Source organism: Rhinolophus hipposideros (genome assembly GCF_964194185.1).
Source record: "Rhinolophus hipposideros genome assembly, chromosome: 5".
Lineage (NCBI taxonomy): Eukaryota > Metazoa > Chordata > Mammalia > Chiroptera > Rhinolophidae > Rhinolophus > Rhinolophus hipposideros.
The window spans coordinates 38,369,893-38,387,928 of record NC_138051.1 but is presented as its reverse complement, the minus strand read 5'-3'; the positions used below and the strand labels follow the sequence as shown (position 1 = coordinate 38,387,928).

The following is an 18,036-nucleotide window of genomic DNA, read 5'->3' as shown; positions in this document are numbered from 1 at the left end:
CAAGATCCATACACAAAAATCAACTGTATTTCTCTATACTAATAACGAAAATGAAATTAAGAAAACAGTTGCATTTGCAAAGCATCAAAAATAACAAAATACACTGAAAACTACAAAATATGCTGAGAGAAATGAAGATCTAAATAAGTGGAGAGACTTTCCATGTTCATGGATTATTGGACTACTGTTAAGATGGCAGTTCTCAAATTGATTAGATTCAATGCAATCCCTAATAAAATTCCAGCATTTTGGGGGAGGGGGGTAGGAACTGACAAGCTGATCCTGAAATGTGTATGAAAATACAAAGGACCTTGAATAGCTAAGACAATTTTGAAACACAATAAAATTGGAGTAATTATACTACCTGATGACAAAACTGTCAAAGCTACAGTAGTCAAGACGGTGTAGTACTGTCACAAAGATAGGCATACAGAATCAATAGAACAGAATTGAGAGTCCAGAGACAAACTCTTAACATTTATGGTCAATTTTTGACCAAGATGCCAAGATAATTCAGTAAGGAAAGGATAGTCTCTTGAATCCAGGATGTTGGCAGGGTCGATTGATATGTAACTTGGTTACTAAAATATTAAAATACTTCCACACTTGCTCAAGAGGAGCCATTGTCCCAAACCTGACTTTCCCTCCCCTGCCTCACAGTATTACCCAGCGTCCTCCCAGACTTACTCTCTATCTGGCAACTGAAGGGTTCACTTGCCAGCACAGCAGGGATCTCCAGGACTCTGCTCCAGCCCTACATTCTGATTGGTCAGTGCAGCACTGGTAGTAGCATATTTTGAAAACCACCCGCAAATACAGGTATTTTTCTTCCTGAAACCCAGACAACTAGGGAAGAATCAAAAACAACCATAAAATCAACTGGGATAATACAGACTGTTTCTCATTTATTTCCTCTTAACAACCATCCCCCTTCATGTTTAAAAATTCTCTAGATACACCGTGGGTGTTCCTAAAAACAAAAACAAATACAAAAATTTTTTTTAAAATACTGTAAATATCTACTTGGAGAACCTAGTAATTATATTAATTCACCAGCAGGAATTCTAGGTCATCTTGGTAAGCCTGTGTTGTAATTTAGGAATTCTGCAAGATCCCTGACAAAAATGATTATTTAAGATTTTGCTTACGCCTGTGCAGAGACTGCTGGGTGCCCCCAGTGTCTTTCTACCTTCCGCCTTAGGAAAACTGATCATATTTCCCAGGCTTTCTCATAGTAAGGAGGTGCCATGTGACTAATCCAAGTGAAAAATGGTCATTCAAGCTTCTGCCTAGCAACCAACAAACAGGGAGTGCACTAGTTGTGGGGATTATCTTGTTCTGCAATTATAAAGTTATAATTATATAATGCCCCCACCTCGTGTCCAGGCAGCAGTTGAGTAGACCTGCATTTGATAGCACAAACATAAACCTGAGTAAGGGAGGCACTGTTTGTGATTTCAAACTTGAAGAAGGGGATTGAGTTATATAAAATTCTTGGAAAACACATGGACAAAATCAACCAAGTTATATTGTTTTAACCACAAGTATTTATTGATGGATTGGAGAATACAGTTTTAATGGAACAATAAGGCACCACTGTGGATTAAAATAGTTTGCTATACAGCCAAAAGGAGGAAAAAGCCACAATCTTAGGAACTTTAAATATGCAAGTCAAGAACCCTTAAGTACCTTTCTAGCAGATCAGTGTCAGGCAACTCTTCCCTTTTATACAATTCCTATATTATATCATTTGATCACAAACAAACTGATACTTCATCAAGAATTCCTCAGTCATTTACACTTGAGTCATCCAGCCTGGCAACTCCTCTGTTCCTCACTCTTCCCTTTGTAGTGTTTTTAGTGCTTTTTTTTTTTTTTTTTTTTTAGCAATTCCCTTCCTAATGTATTGCGTATACATCTTGGATAGCCTTCCAAAGCAAGGAAACAAGCCAGCAAACAAGGAGTCAGAGAAAATCAGCCAAGGGCAGATATATAAGGATGAACAGACTCATAAAGACAGATGTTAGGATGACAACCACCTGATTCAATGAGGTCTATACTAAGCTGACTTAGCAGAGAAGTTGCATCTGGCTCATGCAAAGGCCTGTAATGCCACCTCAGGTCATGCCACCAGTGCCGGATCCCCTGTTTCTAAGGGATTCGCACAGGTCTACAAGAGGAGCTAGGGAGTCAATGTAACCAGGTAGCTAATGATACATTCAATGCTTTGGACCTGTATTAGGAGCTGACTATGGCTTCCAGCATTAATATTTGCCGAGTGTAAAATTCAGAGAGAATTTTGTGTAAAACTTCAAGACACCGGGGACAATCTCTAAATCTCTTGGACTGGGATGGTTAGGCACTTCTGTAACACTAATCTTTCTACTTGGAAATGTGAAGTGAAAAGCATTCTAGGGCACACAACACTGAGGCACAAACCATGCTGCAGAGGTGGGAATACCTGAGGCTTTTAGGGTGCCCAGCCTCCTTGTTCAAAAAGCCATGAGAACGTCCCCACGCATATTGCCAGAGCAGCCATTCTGGTGCCGATGGTGTCCCTAAACTAAGCCACCCTGCTGGCATATGGCTATTTTCTGAAAAGTCAACACTGTACAAGAGTAGCCACATCAGAATGTATGCTGAGAATCAGAGGCCGGAGGTAGAGCGACCCGGGCCAGCCACCTAAAAGACTCGGCTCTACACCTCTCACCAAGGCCACCACCTTTGAAGAACATCTCCGCTCCACAGCCCTTTGATAACAGAGCAGAGTGCAAGGGACCAAGAGACACTCACATTCTTCTAAGGGACGTGTCAGTTACTGAAAAGCTCCTGGACAGGCAACATCCCAGAGACCCATTGAAGAGGAAAGGTAATTTAAAACCGGGCAGACCACCGGACTATCCTGCCAAGTCACAAATACACGGAACAGGCATAGCTTGGGGTGCTGAGTAGAACAAAGGGGACTGAAGCGTAATAAAAAAACAGTGACAAAGACGAAGTGAATGGTGTGTCAGGCGAAAGAGAAGTAGGAAGGAAGCAAAGGACAGATAAAAAGGTATGGAGAAGCACGCTAACGCCCAGCTGGAGGGAAGGCAGCATGGATACAGTTTCCATCCCGGGAAAGAGCTTTGCTGGCTGGTTCTTGGCATGATTCCCTCTCTCACGTTCTCAGACTAGATGGACATGTGGCATTCAGGAGCAGAACCGGGCTGGGGGGTACTTAGAAATGAAGATAACTGGTGAATGATACTGAACAGATATAGACTGGGTGTACCATTCTGTAATGCCCTGTTTATAAACCAAAGGCAGGTTCGTGTTGACAGAACATAACTTGGTATCATGCAACAGCCATAGTACTCTGGGAGGAGGAGGAGAAGGGGTGGAGGTGGAGCTGATGGACAGGAGGACTCTCAACTTCCAGTTCTTAAATACTAGAGAGCAAGGAACGGTTTGGTCCCAGTCTTTTAGTGAAGAAATCGGATGCTCATTTTCTGTTCTACGTCCACTTTCTCCAACACCTGGGGGGAGAAACCCAATTACAGGTATGAAGGTCATGACAGAAGATACTGTCCCAAACTGTTAATGAATGTTTTTCTCCCTCCCTCCTGTGCAGAATTTAACTTTTCAAACTAAGTGGTGACTGACTGACCTTCACAAATTCTGTGAAAGATATGGCGCTGTCCCCATCTTGATCAGCCTCCTGGATGGTCCTGTCTGCGATGCTGCCCAGCTGTTCATCTGAGATATTCACTCCGACCATCATGCGTAGCACCTGCAGGACCAAGAGCCAGGAATTACTGGAGACGTAGGGTCAGGGGGACTCTTCTACTAAGATTAAAGATAAAGCCTCTCCAACCCTCTTTTCCTTTGATGTCATCGTTAACAGTCAGACAGCTGAAACCCTCCTCTTCTCATCCAAGCCTCTCTAGACGCCGATATGAGCAGAACTTTGTGGCAAACTCATTGAACAGGAAAGCAAAGCCCCACTGAGGGACAGTCCTTTGCATTTTATCCTTCCCCATTCTTCCTGCATGGAATGTAGATATGATGACTGGAGATACAGCAGCCATCCTGGGACTGTGAAGTCAAAGTCATATGTGTTATGGATGCTAGGACAAGAACACAGAGGCAGCTTCGTTCCTGGACCTCATTTAGGCACTGTATCAATCTGGGCAACCTACCTCCAGATTTCTTGTTGCATGAGGCAAACGATTTCCTTATTGGTTTTAGTCAGTTTGGTAGGGCTTTCTGGAATCCCACTCAAATGCAGTCCTCTGAGGCGGTGCATTAGCCCACTATTTTTAAAGCATGGCCAAGAAACATCAAGGTCCTTGAAGGGTTAAATACTATATACCCCATTTTAGAAAAATAACATTTAATGGGCTGTGAGAACTACAGTAAACAGAATTTAACAGTTTCACCAAATTTGTTTCAAACATAACTAATTTACCCTCTCCCCTTCCCCCGGTTCTGCGAGCATCTTTAAGGTGTGAATATACTCTAAAAATTGCTACCTTAAACAAAAGAAACAACTCTAAAGACGTGACTCTCAGACAATATGAAATGCGGACGGGGGCTTTTGCGATGCCTTCCATTCCTGTAGTCAGCCACCTGTCTTCAGAAGGTAAAAGCTGAGCTTTTCCAGGAAAGAAAGGCCTTCTAGCCCAGCTGTTCACAGGCCTTCCTTCCCCCCCTCCTTTATATCTTTCTCCAATCTCATGAAATGATTTTTAAAAAGTAAATTACAGGATTTTTTACAGAAAAGACAAAAAAAGGGCTGAAATAATGATTTGTACCAACACATCATTTTTTTTTTTTTTTTTTTTTTGTTGAGAGCCCACTGGCCCATGTGGGAATCGCCAACACATCATTTTTTCCCCACAAATCAATTCTTGAAAATTGGAAGTTGTACATTTTGGGCATAAATGCACACCAATCAAAGGATTCATAAAGAGGCAATGCGAGCAAAAATAAAAAATGGCCGTTTGCCATCTTCCCTGATGGTGTGTGGCCAACAAGACAAATTCATCCTCAAACAGCAGCTTCTTCAGATCTCAGTCCAATTAGTGTCTGAAGTGTTTTATTTGTAGAATTACAGAATTGAATTGTGCATGTGTACTGTGCATATATAGGGAGGTGGTATCTTAAAAATCACTCATCCAGTCCGTTACTGAGGACATGAGGGTCCAGAAGTGGCTTGACAGTCCAAGCAACCAGGGCCACAAGTTGTCTGCCCACGTCTCTGTGCCCAGCCAGTGCACGTTCCACCTCTCCGTGATGTCACTTATGCTTTCAGTCAGAAGTTTTATTAGCAAATGGGCTTTTATTATGACTCTTTTTAAATGTCTGGTGAGGTGTTTTGTATATACCTTTTATCAGTTTAAGAATGTTCTCTTCTACCTGTTTTTCTAAGACTTTTTTTCTTGTACAGTCTTTCCATGGTTTGGTTTGCACATCAAAGTTGTACTAGCCTCATAAAATGAGTATAGCAACTATCTTTATTGAAGTGGAATTGATATACAATAAACTGTACATATTTAAACTGTACATACGTAAAATTTGCAATCTGATAACTTTTGACATATGTACACACTTATAAAACCATCACCACAATCAAGATAATGAATATATCCATTCCTCCAAAAGTTTAACCAGGACTTTTACAAAAATCATACTAGGAAAACATGACCACTCACTCAGCCTTTCCTTAGGATAAACTTTCCTTACGATAAACTCGCCACAGATGTTTTAACATCCACTGAATAGTTAAGAAATGGAAGTTTTGGAAATGGAAGCATCTAGAAAAGTAAACTTTGTTCTGTCCTCACTTTGGTAAAATGTTTGTATCTTCTTCCAAGGGTAAAACTAGTTCTCTTATACCTCAACAGTTCACCAGCTGTTTCTTCTAAAGTCATTTCAGGCCTGAGGGTTACTTTAATGATGCTGACTGGAATTCTGGCCACATGATCTCCTCCCCACTCTGCCTCAGGCTTGTGTTATCCTAATAATAGAACATAAATCAACCTCCACTCCAAAAAACACACATAAAACAATCGTTCTGGCATCCAGATCTGGGCCAGAGGATGAAAACATGCAACTATAAGTGACTGTCTCCACTTTTTCTCTTCAGAACTCAGAAGCCCATACGTAGCAATTATAGTAAATTCTTCTTACTGACGAAAGAGATCCCCAACTCTAAAGCAAAGGATACTAACACTATTTCAGTATTCCCAGACATAGAAATGTGGGAATGAATACCTTGGACTGGTTCTTAGTCTGGCCTGAGTAAGCTTCAACTTAGAAGACGTCTCAAGACACTGAATGAGTTCAGATTTACTTCAGGGCGAAAAGAAACCACTTTACTTTTTAGGCGTATCTTGAAATAGAGAAATTTCCCCATGGAAATTCCTGAATGTGTTAGCCACCTAGCGTCCTCCAAGTTTATAAAGATTTTAAAAAGTAAAGAAAAAAGGAGAATGTTCTCCCTTTCTAAACTTGTACTTAGGGGAGAAGGGAGAGGAAGAATAGATGGGCCATGCTAACAGGATGAAATGCTAGTCACTGCTAGAAGACAAGGAACTGTCCTCAGGGAACCACACAGGACAATGGGCAGTTAGTTCAGTGTACACGGCCCAGCAGCAGTTCCCTGACTCTTGTGTCAAACCCAAGTATAGATGAAACAGCGGCCATTACCTACGTGTCATCAGAATTACTTGGTTGATGATAAACTGACTGGACAATCACGAAACTATTTAATCTAAATCATCTCACATATTTTAGCTCTGCCAGGCAGCACCTAAATGACACTTAGTTGGCTTTTAAATAGTGGAGATGTCTGTTGGTGAGAACTCGAAGTGCCATTTCAAGTTTCCCCGATCATCTGCTCCCTTGTATCTAGGACAGGACTCTGCACGCAGCAGGTGTTAAATAAATGCTTACTGAAGGAAAGAACAATTCCTGCCTGCAAGAATAAGTAAGCAGGGCCCAAACACAGGTTATCCGTGCTTGGGAACTCTCCCACATACCTGTAGCAGTTCATCGCGAGAGATCTTGTCGTCTTTATCCAAATCATATAGTCGAAAAGCAACTGGTAGGGAAAAACAAGAAGTTAGTAGAGATTCAGTAGTGCCCCTTCTCAAGGAACTAAATATGTAAAGGACAGAAAACTGACACCAAATTAATAGTTTTTCCAAGAGCAATTGCCATTACTTGTAGAGCTTTTAAAGACTATTAACATTTAAGAAATTGAGGTGTGTCTCATAATTGAAGGCATCTCAGCTTTGGTGAAATATGGGCCCTTCCTCGAACAAATCAGAAAACTCAAAAAAGTTGAGTGCCCTTTTTCTTAGAACTAAAACAAAAACAAAAAACAAAAAACCAAAACCCATAGTGGTTCTGTACATTATTAGGTCGTCTCACAACCTATCAAGTCTACTGTGCACCACTCAGGGGGAGCCAAAAATAGGAGTTATACAGGTACCAAATAGCTGACTACACAAAATACTGCTCTGGGAAAATGGTGACTTTGGGAAATTCAGGCCAAATTTCTAATAATTATCTACCATTTGGGAGTCCTGAAGGAAACTGAAAGAACTTTAGTTTCAAATAAAATTGCGAAAAATTTGATGATCTGACCTTGTCATGTTTCTCTCTAAGTCTTCTACAAAGTAGGACACATGAGAGAGAATTCAGAGGAGCAAAAATCATTCACAGTACCATGTTGCTGAAGGGTTACCAAGTGAATAGTGTGACAACACTGAGTGATTTTATAAGCACTGTGAGAAATTGTCACACTAACGAAGTGACTACCTTATAATCATAGCTGAATTTAGTGTGGTTTTGAGGCTTTGAATCACTTCAAGTATGCCACTAAGATTTTTGGTTTCTCAATGAATACTAAAGGCCGAAACCCCACTGCTCTAGTTATTAAGATACACAGATTTAGATCTTGTCCTAAGAAACTTATGATCTCGTAGAGGAGAGCAACATGTACCCCTCACTTCAATACATTCTAAGTGCTCTTATATATCTGAAATTCAGGGGGACGAAGCATATGGCAGATATGCTTCTAATTCAAGTAACAATTGATTAAGTCTGATGAGGGGTGGCATTCCAGGCAGAGCTAATACTAGGTACAAAGGCACGAATACATGGATGAATACCTAAAAATTTAAACATCACCCCCTACCAAAGGAGTGAATCCACTAAAAGTCGAAGTAAACTTTTTTTTAAAATCTAATTTACTCTTTGTAAGGTACACATTAGAATTCTGGAAGGGGAAGTAACCGGAAAAGACTTTCTCTGATGTTTGTCTGTTTAATTTGGTTAGTTGAGTAACCATCTTTACCAAATTTGAGGATTTATCTGCTTAGGAAGTTTAGAGTCCAGGGGAAAGAAGGTAAGGGTCATAAGTGTTCCTAAAGGAGTATGTGTTTAATATATTCCCCACCTCCCCACTCACCCTTCTGCATATGCTGTCATCTTTCTAAAATACCATACAATGTGTTATCTACTAAGCTATCTTTAGGATGATTTCAGGATTGAAACCCGTTTGCTATATAACCCATAAATATCTATTTCTGAATTTCTTAATTGGGTAACTGGCATAAACACTTATATCCCTTGCTGCCAAAGTATTTACAGAAGTCTAAGCTTCTTTTAAAATTTATTGGGGTGACATTGGTTAATATCGTAAGTTTCGAGTGTCCAATCATATAACACATCATCTGGACATGCACTATGTGCTCCCCATCCAAAGTCTAGTCTCCTTGTTGCCATGTATTTGACTCCCTTCTTCACCCTTCCCCCAATCCCTTCTCCTCTGGTAACCACCATACTGTTATCTGTGTCTATGAGCTTGTTTGGTTTGTTCATTTGTTGCTTTGTTTTATATCCCACGAGTGAAATCATATGGTTTTTGTCCTTTTCTGATTTATTTCACTTAGCATGATACTCTCAAGATCATCCATGTTGTTGCAAATGGCAGTATTTCGTTCTTTCTTACAGCTGAGTAGGATTCCATCGTATATATGTACCACATCTTCTTTTTTTTTATTTAAACTTTTTATTTATTTCGAGTGTGTTTTTCCAGGACCCATCAGCTCCAAGTCAAGTAGTTGTTTCAATCTAGTTGTGGAAGGCGCAGCTCACAGTGGCCCATGTAGGGATCGAACCAGCAACCATGTTGTTAAGAACACCGCGCTCTAACCAACTGAGCTAACGGGATGCCCCCTGTACCACATCTTCTTTATCCATTCATCCATCGAAGAACATTTAGGAGGTGTGATCAAACAATACGGTGAATGTTTAAATAAAAAAATATATATATATTTATTTATTATAATAAAAGACACATTGCCATTAATCCCCCTCAAAATACTCCCTCTCACTTCGAACACATTTATCTTATTGTCCCTGCCACTTTCTGAAGCAGTTCTGGAAGTCCTCTTTCGTGAGTGTCTTTAGTTGTGCTGTTGTTGCTGCCTCGATGTCCTGAATCATTTTGACTTTGGGGAAGAGCCAGAAGTTGCCCAGTGCCAGATCCAGTGAATAAGGTGGATGAGGACACACCGTGATGTTTTTATTTGACAGAAATTGCCATATACCAGAAGCAATGTGTGACATGGAGACTTGTCATGATGGAGGATGAGATTCTGGCATACTTTAAAACACAACTTCCCTCCACCGTAGCTCACATCCAACTGACTGCACTGAACAAGTTGAAACTTGTCATCACTGTTACTAAGGTTCTATGCGCCGTTTACCGTATTGAACATCCCTGCCTTCCTGCTGGATGGCACTTGGCAGCAGTATTCATCATAGTTTGTCATCTTCTCCTATCTCCAGTTCCATGATTTCACATGCCATCCAGTGCTGAGACCCTCAACTGTGCATCTCCAGGTTGGACCCCTACCCCGAGCGCCTGAACTTGGCAGAGCAATACAGGACAGGGGTTAAGACTGGCTCGGCCGAATGCTGGCTCTGATGCTTACTATGTGAACATGAGCAAGTAATTTACCCTCTCTCTGCCTCAGTTGCCTGAGAGGTACAAAATCATACATTTGCTTAATGACAGACCAAATGAATGGTCTCAGTCAAACCTTTACATTTTAATCACTGTTTCTTTTTTTTTTAATTGTAGTAAAATATACATAAAGTTTACCATTTTGACCCCTTTTAAAAGTGTATAGTTATGTATGCTCGCATTATGGTGTATCCATCACCACCATCCTTGACCAGAACGTTTTCATCTTCCCTAACTGAAACTGACCCATTAAACAGTAACTCCCCATTTCCCCATCCCCTGGCAACTTTCTCTCTAGGAATTTGACTACTCCAGGAACCTCATGTAAGAGTAATCGTTTGTGTCTGGCCTATTTTCTTTTTTTTTGTATAAGTAGATTCATTCATGTAGTAGCATGTGTCAGAATTTCCTTTTTAAATACTGAATATTTCATTGTATGTACACACCACATTTTGTATTTCCAGTCATCTGTTGAGGGACACTTGGGTTGCTTCTACATTTTGGCTATGGTGAATAATGCTGCTCACTATTTCTTTTTGGCTACTCTCCCAAACTCAACTTTACCACTATTCCTTATCATCCAAATAAAATATCTTCATGCAGACTCTTTATTTCTCACATCATTCATGATGTGTTATAAAACACTTAAATCATATAAGAGGACAATTAGAACATTGAAAGGGAGGTTTATAGACATCTAGCTTACTTACCATGCCCTAGAGCAGGGGAATCAAAATTGCTGCCCGCTGCACTCCGCAATCCATTGTTAATTGGCCCGCAGCAAATTCCAAAAATAGATTTAGTTTACTTAAATAAACCTTGGGAGGCAATTCGTACTTCACCTCGAGTGAGTGGCCCGGCTGTTTGTGTATTTTACTGCAGACGGCCCTTGGTAAAAAATGTTGAAAAAAGTTTGAACACTCCTGCTCTAGAGCATTGTAAGTTGGGCTGTATCTTTCACATAAGTCATTAAAACCTCTCTGATCTGAAGGAGAGCAATAAGGAACCAGTCCTGGGAGACAAACAGAGCAGTAATACTATGTGTGCTTGGGCCTGTGCCTACATCGGTACAGCTAAGCCTTGTTGGTTGCACTTGACATTCGTTCACTGTGGCATAAAAAAGAAAAGGACAAGCGTGTTCTCAGAGTTCCTGGAGAAACTCTTCTATGCAGAAGATGGACCATAAACAAATTTGGTTCCAGAAGCCCACATTTTTATGTAACATACCACCTATATGTAAGGTAAATGTTCCTCACTGGCAAATGTGTTGCTAGGTGTAGGATGTTCAATTGCTCTTAATCTACAAGAAGTGCCATCTTGCTGCTTCCATTGCTCTGTACGAAATTCAAAGAGAACCAATATATAGACAGAGGAGCAGACATCCAGGGCTCCTCCTGTCTGTAGCTTTGGTTTCACTGTTGGTCTAAGTACAGGAAAGTGATCCCTACATATAGACCGCAACAGAATTCTAAGTTATTTTCAGCTTCCTATAAAAGTTGATCTGAAAGCCAAGACTAAAGTCATGGTGAAAACCATGCATAAGTTGCACAGCACTTTGTTGTTATCCTATTTCATCCTAAAGTTTGCCTTTTAAAGTGGTATTCAGACCTTCTTCCTTCCTAATAGAATCTCATCCACAGCTTCAGGAAGGGATTCTGTCTCTCTGATTCTCTCTGCCCCCTGTAAGATGTGGACAGGGAAGTACACAGCCCATTGCCACAGAAAACCGTCATGTGACCATGAGGAGCTGTCTTCGGATGAAGCAGAATAATGTCCCAGCTATGCCTAAGGATGGCAAAGCAGAGCAACAGAAAAAATCTGGGTCCTTGACAACACAATTATCCCTGATGGGTGCCTCTCCTGACCTGTAAAATGACATAATACATGTCCTTATTGTTGAAGATGAGTCAGCGGAAGGGATCCTAATTGACATACCGAATAACTACCAAGTACACTAATGCTATTTGGAATACTTTCTTAAAGGTCAGTGTAAATTAATTCACTTGAGACCACAGTAATTTATAAAGGAAATGAACTGCAGAGAAAGAACTCCATAGATGTGTTGCATAAAATATTTGAATCAAGTCATGGAAACACAAAGCTAACAAAGTGTAATTTTTTCTTTTCTTACTATTAATTGCTTGCTGATTGAAAGGTCTATAATGTAGAGACTTTGAAAAACCACAAGGGGTTCAATTCACTTTACCTACTACTTTTTCTTTTCTTTTTTTATTGTGGTAAAATACATATAACATAAAATTTACCACCTCAACCATTTTTAAACATACAGTTCAGTGGTATTAAATACATGCTTTTGTTGAATAACCATCACAATCACACCTCTTTTCATTTCATAAAACTGAAACTCTATTAAAAATAACTCTCCATTCTCCCCTCACCCCATCCCTGGCAATCACCATTATACTTTCTGTCTTTATGATTTTGACTATTTTAAGTACCCGATATATGTGGAATAATACAGTATTTGTCTTTTTATAACTGGAATAATGTCCTCAAGGTTCATCCACATGGTAGCATGTACCAGAATTGCCTTCCTTTGAACGGCTGAATAATACTCCATTGTATGTATACACATTTGCTTATCCATTCATCCTTTGATGGACACGTGGGTTGCTTCCCCATTTTAGCTCTTGTGAATAATGCTGCTAGGAACACGGGTGTACAAATATCTCTTTGAGACTCTGCTTTCAATTCCTTTGGGTATATATACTCAGAGGTGGAATTGCTGGATCATATGGTAATTGTTTTTAATTTTTTGAGGAACTGCCATACTGTTGGGTCAAAGAATTATCGTAATTTTGAACCACTGATAAGCACAAATGACAAACTGAAATACTTGCAACAACTTCAAGGTGGAATAAATAAGTCTCATTTCTATTGGTGTCAGAGCCACAGGTACCATTATTGCTGTGGTCTATTGCCAGCATTCATAAATAAATGAAATACCAAATTTCAGTAGACATTGGGAGAAAACTATATACTCTTTTTCCTTCCCACCTTCAGACTCCTCCCGTCTGTGGACCTAAATGAAGAAGCAGTGTTTCACGAGATCCCTTTTTCCTTGAACAGGGAATCACTGCCTTTTCTGAGGCAGCCCTATCTATATATGAGCATCTCGTTAAAAAATATTCCTCCTTCTGCTGAACTGAAATAGCTCTATGATCCTCACTGCATAAATTCTTTTCTACATGAGACTTTCATATATTTGAAGATAAATCTCTAAGCCAGTCTTTCCTTCTTCTGACTTTATGCCCAGTTCTCTCAAAATTTTCCTTAGCGGGTAAAAAGAAAGTTTAATGGGTCTAGAGTTTAGATTAGCTGAAAGATGAAAAAGTTCTGGCAACCTGTTCCACAAGAATGTGAGTATAGTTAATATTACTAAACTGTACACTTAAAAATGTTTAAGATGGTAGGTTTTATGTTACGTGTTTTCTACCACGATTAAAAAAAACCTTCCTTATGATAATGATTTATGGTTTTTGGTGCCTTCAAACTTCTATTTACTTTCTTATAATGTGCTCTAGTATATCTTTGGGATCCAAAATGAAGTACAGTTCCCAAGATGTGTTCTCTAGCACACAGTAGTCTTAGCACTACTCTCATTCTAAATGATACATTTCTCTTCTCATGGCCCAATGTTACATTATTTTGGGGTGAGGGTGCTGCAGGCTAGGCAGACTCAGTGTACGGTGGCTTCATTTTACATTTACCCTTAGATCTTATTTATATGTGTTGTTGGACCCAAATGCAGCACTCTGGTTTATCGCTTATAACACTCATTTTGTTAGATTTAGTGCAACTTTTTTCAGCCTATCAAGACCTCTTTTGGCTCTGATTCTGTATTCACTATGCTTTCAAGTTTACAGTCAACCAGAAACTCGATATATTTGCTAATTACATCTTCAATGAAAAGTCACTGATGAAAAAACCACCAAAAAGCTGCAAGAGCCCTGCAGCATACCACTTTGTAGTGTGACACAAATTCATCCATTTTGGGTATTCTAACCTATTTGCTCCATTGTGTACAACAGAACATCGAGGAAGACCTTATTAAATGTCTTCCTAAAAGCTATTTTACATCAACTAATGCCATGGAAGCAATACGCAACAGCAGCACGTGAATGAGTTTCTTGATTGCTTTCCCCACGTAATGTTGGTTGTTTCGTTTTTAGTTTTTATTCTGGAGTAATTAGAAATTTATAGGAAGTTGCAAAAAAAAAAAATATATATACATATATATACAGGAAGGTCCCATATATCCTTCCTGCAGCCTCCCCTGGCGGTAGCATCAATACACCATCAAAACCAGGAAACAGACAGTGGTACAATCCACACAGCACATTCCGACTTCACCGTGTGTGTGTGTGTGTGTGTGTGTGTGTGTGTGTGTGTGTGTGTGTGTGTGTGTGTAGTTCTACGCACTTCTGTCACCTATGCAGATTCGTGTAACTATTACCACATCCAAGATACAGAGCTGACGCACGGCAGCAGGGCTCCAATGTTACACCCTGTGACTTAACGTATAATAAAGAAGCACACCTAGTACTGTATTACAAAGTTGTCTTCATAGTTTCATTATACTTCAATACACTTGGTTTCCTTTGTAATCCTATGTATTTTATTCTATGCATTTAAAAACATTCTGAGAGGGGGGTCAACAGGATTCACCAGACTGCCAAAGAGAACTCATGATTTGGAAAAAGGAGAGCCCGTGCTGTGTAGGGAATTGGTGACCTTTCAAGTCTCCTCCAATCCGGGATTAGAAAAATGAGCAGTTTCAGAGAGCACAGAATGTCTCTCAACTGTCTTCTCCTTAAGCAACTCACCAAAGACACAGATGCTGTCCTCCCCCCATGCAAATCGACCCAACTGCCATGGGGGGGTGGGGGTGTGTGTGTGGGGTGGGAATGACACTGCATGCCCCTACCTGACAGGCTACATGGAGTGTCCACGCCACCTGGTAAATGGGTTGCTTACTAAGAGTCAGGTGTGTCAACAATCCTAAAACTGTACCATTTGTACTTTTAATAAAACTATATAATTTAATAATAAAGACATATGCTCAGTGGAAAGTTACTGTTTCTAAGAAAATTAGATTAATTACTTCTAAACAACTCAAAATTAAGCCACTGGGGAAAAAAACTTGCTAAAGTTAAGTATGGCAAGACAACTGTAAAAGATTGAGAAAAAAAAGTAAATGCCTAGAAAGAGTCAATTCTCAGAATGCTTTACGAGTTATCTTGAACCCTTCTTTCCACTTAAAAGAAACTGCAACTAGAAACCTTAGACTATACATTATAGATGTGCTCTACAAAAAAAAGTCTCACAACAACTATCAGCAGACCTATTCTAAAACAAAACAAAACAAAACAACTCTTGGTCCTCTATCAAAAGATTGTGTTTTTAAATGTATCAAAAGTGAATTTGTTTTTAAATATTTTAAGATAAAATAAAATGCTAAACCACGTATCCTTTTCTATGTTCTATGATACTGCTGCCTTTGTTAATTATTGATCAATTCCTCATCTGACAACACTGAATAAGAACATTTCTACTATACTAATGTCTGAATCAGGCAAACATGTACTAAGTATATGCTAAAACTGTTTAAATGTAAGATACATGGCTTTGTCTCAAACAGTATTTAGTCTTGAAAGAAGAAATTGGAATTCACTAATATCGTATACAATAAATTTGAGAACAATTCATTAGAGTTCTTTTCTTTTATAGTCGGTTTTGTTTGTATTTAAGCAGTCTGCTCTTCATTAAGGTAAATGATCTTGTAGTAAAGAAGAGCAGTATTTTATTATTTTGGTTCAAAAATCTTCCCTATCCTATATAACAATATTTATTGCAGTGTTTCTTAAACTCTTTTCTTGAAGTATCAACACGAGGTGAACTCATACTCCTAGAGACCGACTGGGGATATAGCCCAAGGGCCACAAATCAGAAGTTTAAGCCTTACGTAAGGCTTTACGTACCATCTTTCAAATGTATGCAAATTTGACATTATAGTCTATAATTTATCTACATTTGTTTCAATATTAAAAAGCCTTTTTCTTTTTACAGACGTCTCTGTATATCACTGTGCACCCTTGTAAGAGAAGCATGAGCTCAATCAATTCAACGTAATTTCAATTCTAGTTTTGACTTGTGTTGAATGAAAAGAGAAATTAAATTTCACTTAGAAGTGTTGTAAGAGATTTGGCAATCTCATACATGAATCAAGGGCAGAGGGAAATCTAAGGAACAAACATCCAAGGAAAGGAGGCAAAGAGGCATGGGGACAAAAATTAAACCTTGCACTACCCCAGCTATCCACCCAGACCTTAAGTCACATTCACTATCTATCAAATTCTAAGATGGGCCAAGGATCTCGCCATTATTCCTTACAGGTGGGGCTAGGTCTTTTTCACTGGTGTCACCTTAGCACTTACCACAGTGGGCATTCTATGAACTATAAGGATATTAGTAGCTAACTCTTACTGTCAGGCACTGTTTGAAGTACTTAACACATATTAACTTATTTAATCCTCACAATATCCCTATGTGAAACCCCTTAATATTCCATTTTACAAAAGAGCAAACTAAGGCCCAAGGATTTTAGTAATTTGCCCAAAGTCACATGGTCAAAAAGTGGCAGAGCTGTGATTCAAACCCAGCCAGTTTAGCTCCTGGGTCGGAGCTCTTAACCACTATACTGTTGTAAATGCTTATTCAATAAATGAATGAGTAAATGAATGATTTGTAAGAAATGAAAAGCAAATATTTAAAACTAGAAGACTTGAGCTCCTTACAGTGCAGTTTGTTGCTTCGGCTGTTGAGTGGTTCTGGTCCATTCACATCTTTACTCTTTTCATTATCCTCAATGGGTCGGAAATGAGCCAAAGTTCTCATGAATCCACGGAAGTTTACCTGGTCCTCCCTGTTTGGGAAACATAATAAAGAGATGTCAATTAGGGTGATTATTTCTTACGAATTCAATATATTGCCAATCATTTTAGCTAGAGTGGCCTGAAAGTCCATTTAACTAGGTCTCTTTCCATATGCATAGTACTTTAGGCCTCATAAAATTAGTGTCCCCCCAACCCTGTGAGGTAGGTACTATTATTCCCACTTTGTGAATGATTAACCAGTGTCAAAGTCACCTATTGAGTTTATTTGTATATCTTTTCCCAAAGAGGATTTTGAGTAGCTCCAGGGCTATGCTATCAGGAAAGCCAGAACTTAGACTCACTGCTTCAGACTCTGCAGCAAGGCATATTATGGAAAAGTGCTCTTAAAATAAAGTTCATTTAGTTATAAAAGCAGTAAATACATTTCTGGAAATTTGGGGTAAAAAGTAGAAAGAAAAACCATTCCAAGTTCTACCAATCAATTACAACTATCATTAATATATTTTCTTCCAGTAATTTTTCTACGCTTTTTGGGTAATTGTCAACATACTGCATGTGAAATTTTATCTTGCTTTTTAAAACTGTTAAGCTTTTAATGTTTGCAATCAGTAACACTTTGAAACATTTTAAATGTCTGCATAATAACTGTGTGGCTGTATCATGATTTTATTATTCCCTCATAATTGGATAGATAGCCCCTCCCCCATTTTTCATGATCACAGTGTTTTGAAAAACCTCTTTGTATATAAAGCTTTTTTGGTACTTAACTTTAGAGAAAATCTTTTTATTGAGCCATAGGCTAATCAATAATCCTATAAGAAATAATTCCAAAACTTGAATAAATGAAGAACGTTCTTTAATATTAAAAAAGAATGTCTCATGAGACATAGTCATTCATCTAAATCAGTCATGGAAAGAACAGGTTGCCTGGCTCCTGTGGCTGCCTAAAAAATAAATCCCAGTCTTTGTGTGCCTTCCTTAATATATCTGCTATGTTGGGTCTCTTTGTACTCAAAAGAATGACCTTTAGTTCAGGGTAGCTATACTACTAGTGGAGCAGTATCTTGTAAAAAATGTAAGATCTGAGGAATCAGG

At 39.1% G+C, this 18,036-nt stretch overlaps 1 protein-coding gene across 1 annotated transcript in view; it reads right to left on the bottom strand.

The window, feature by feature from the left end:
- Window positions 1-1,536: 1,536 nt before the first annotated feature.
- CHP1 (calcineurin like EF-hand protein 1) overlaps window positions 1,537-18,036 on the bottom strand; it is a 34,334-nt gene continuing 17,834 nt past the window's right edge. Inside the window, exons 4-7 of the mRNA XM_081048807.1 lie at window positions 16,843-16,970; window positions 7,026-7,087; window positions 3,650-3,772; window positions 1,537-3,518 (exon numbers count right to left, since the gene is read on the bottom strand). Coding sequence (XP_080904933.1) covers window positions 3,465-3,518; window positions 3,650-3,772; window positions 7,026-7,087; window positions 16,843-16,970 — 367 coding nt within the window. The 3' untranslated portion in view covers window positions 1,537-3,464. The remainder of the gene's footprint in view (window positions 3,519-3,649; window positions 3,773-7,025; window positions 7,088-16,842; window positions 16,971-18,036) is intronic.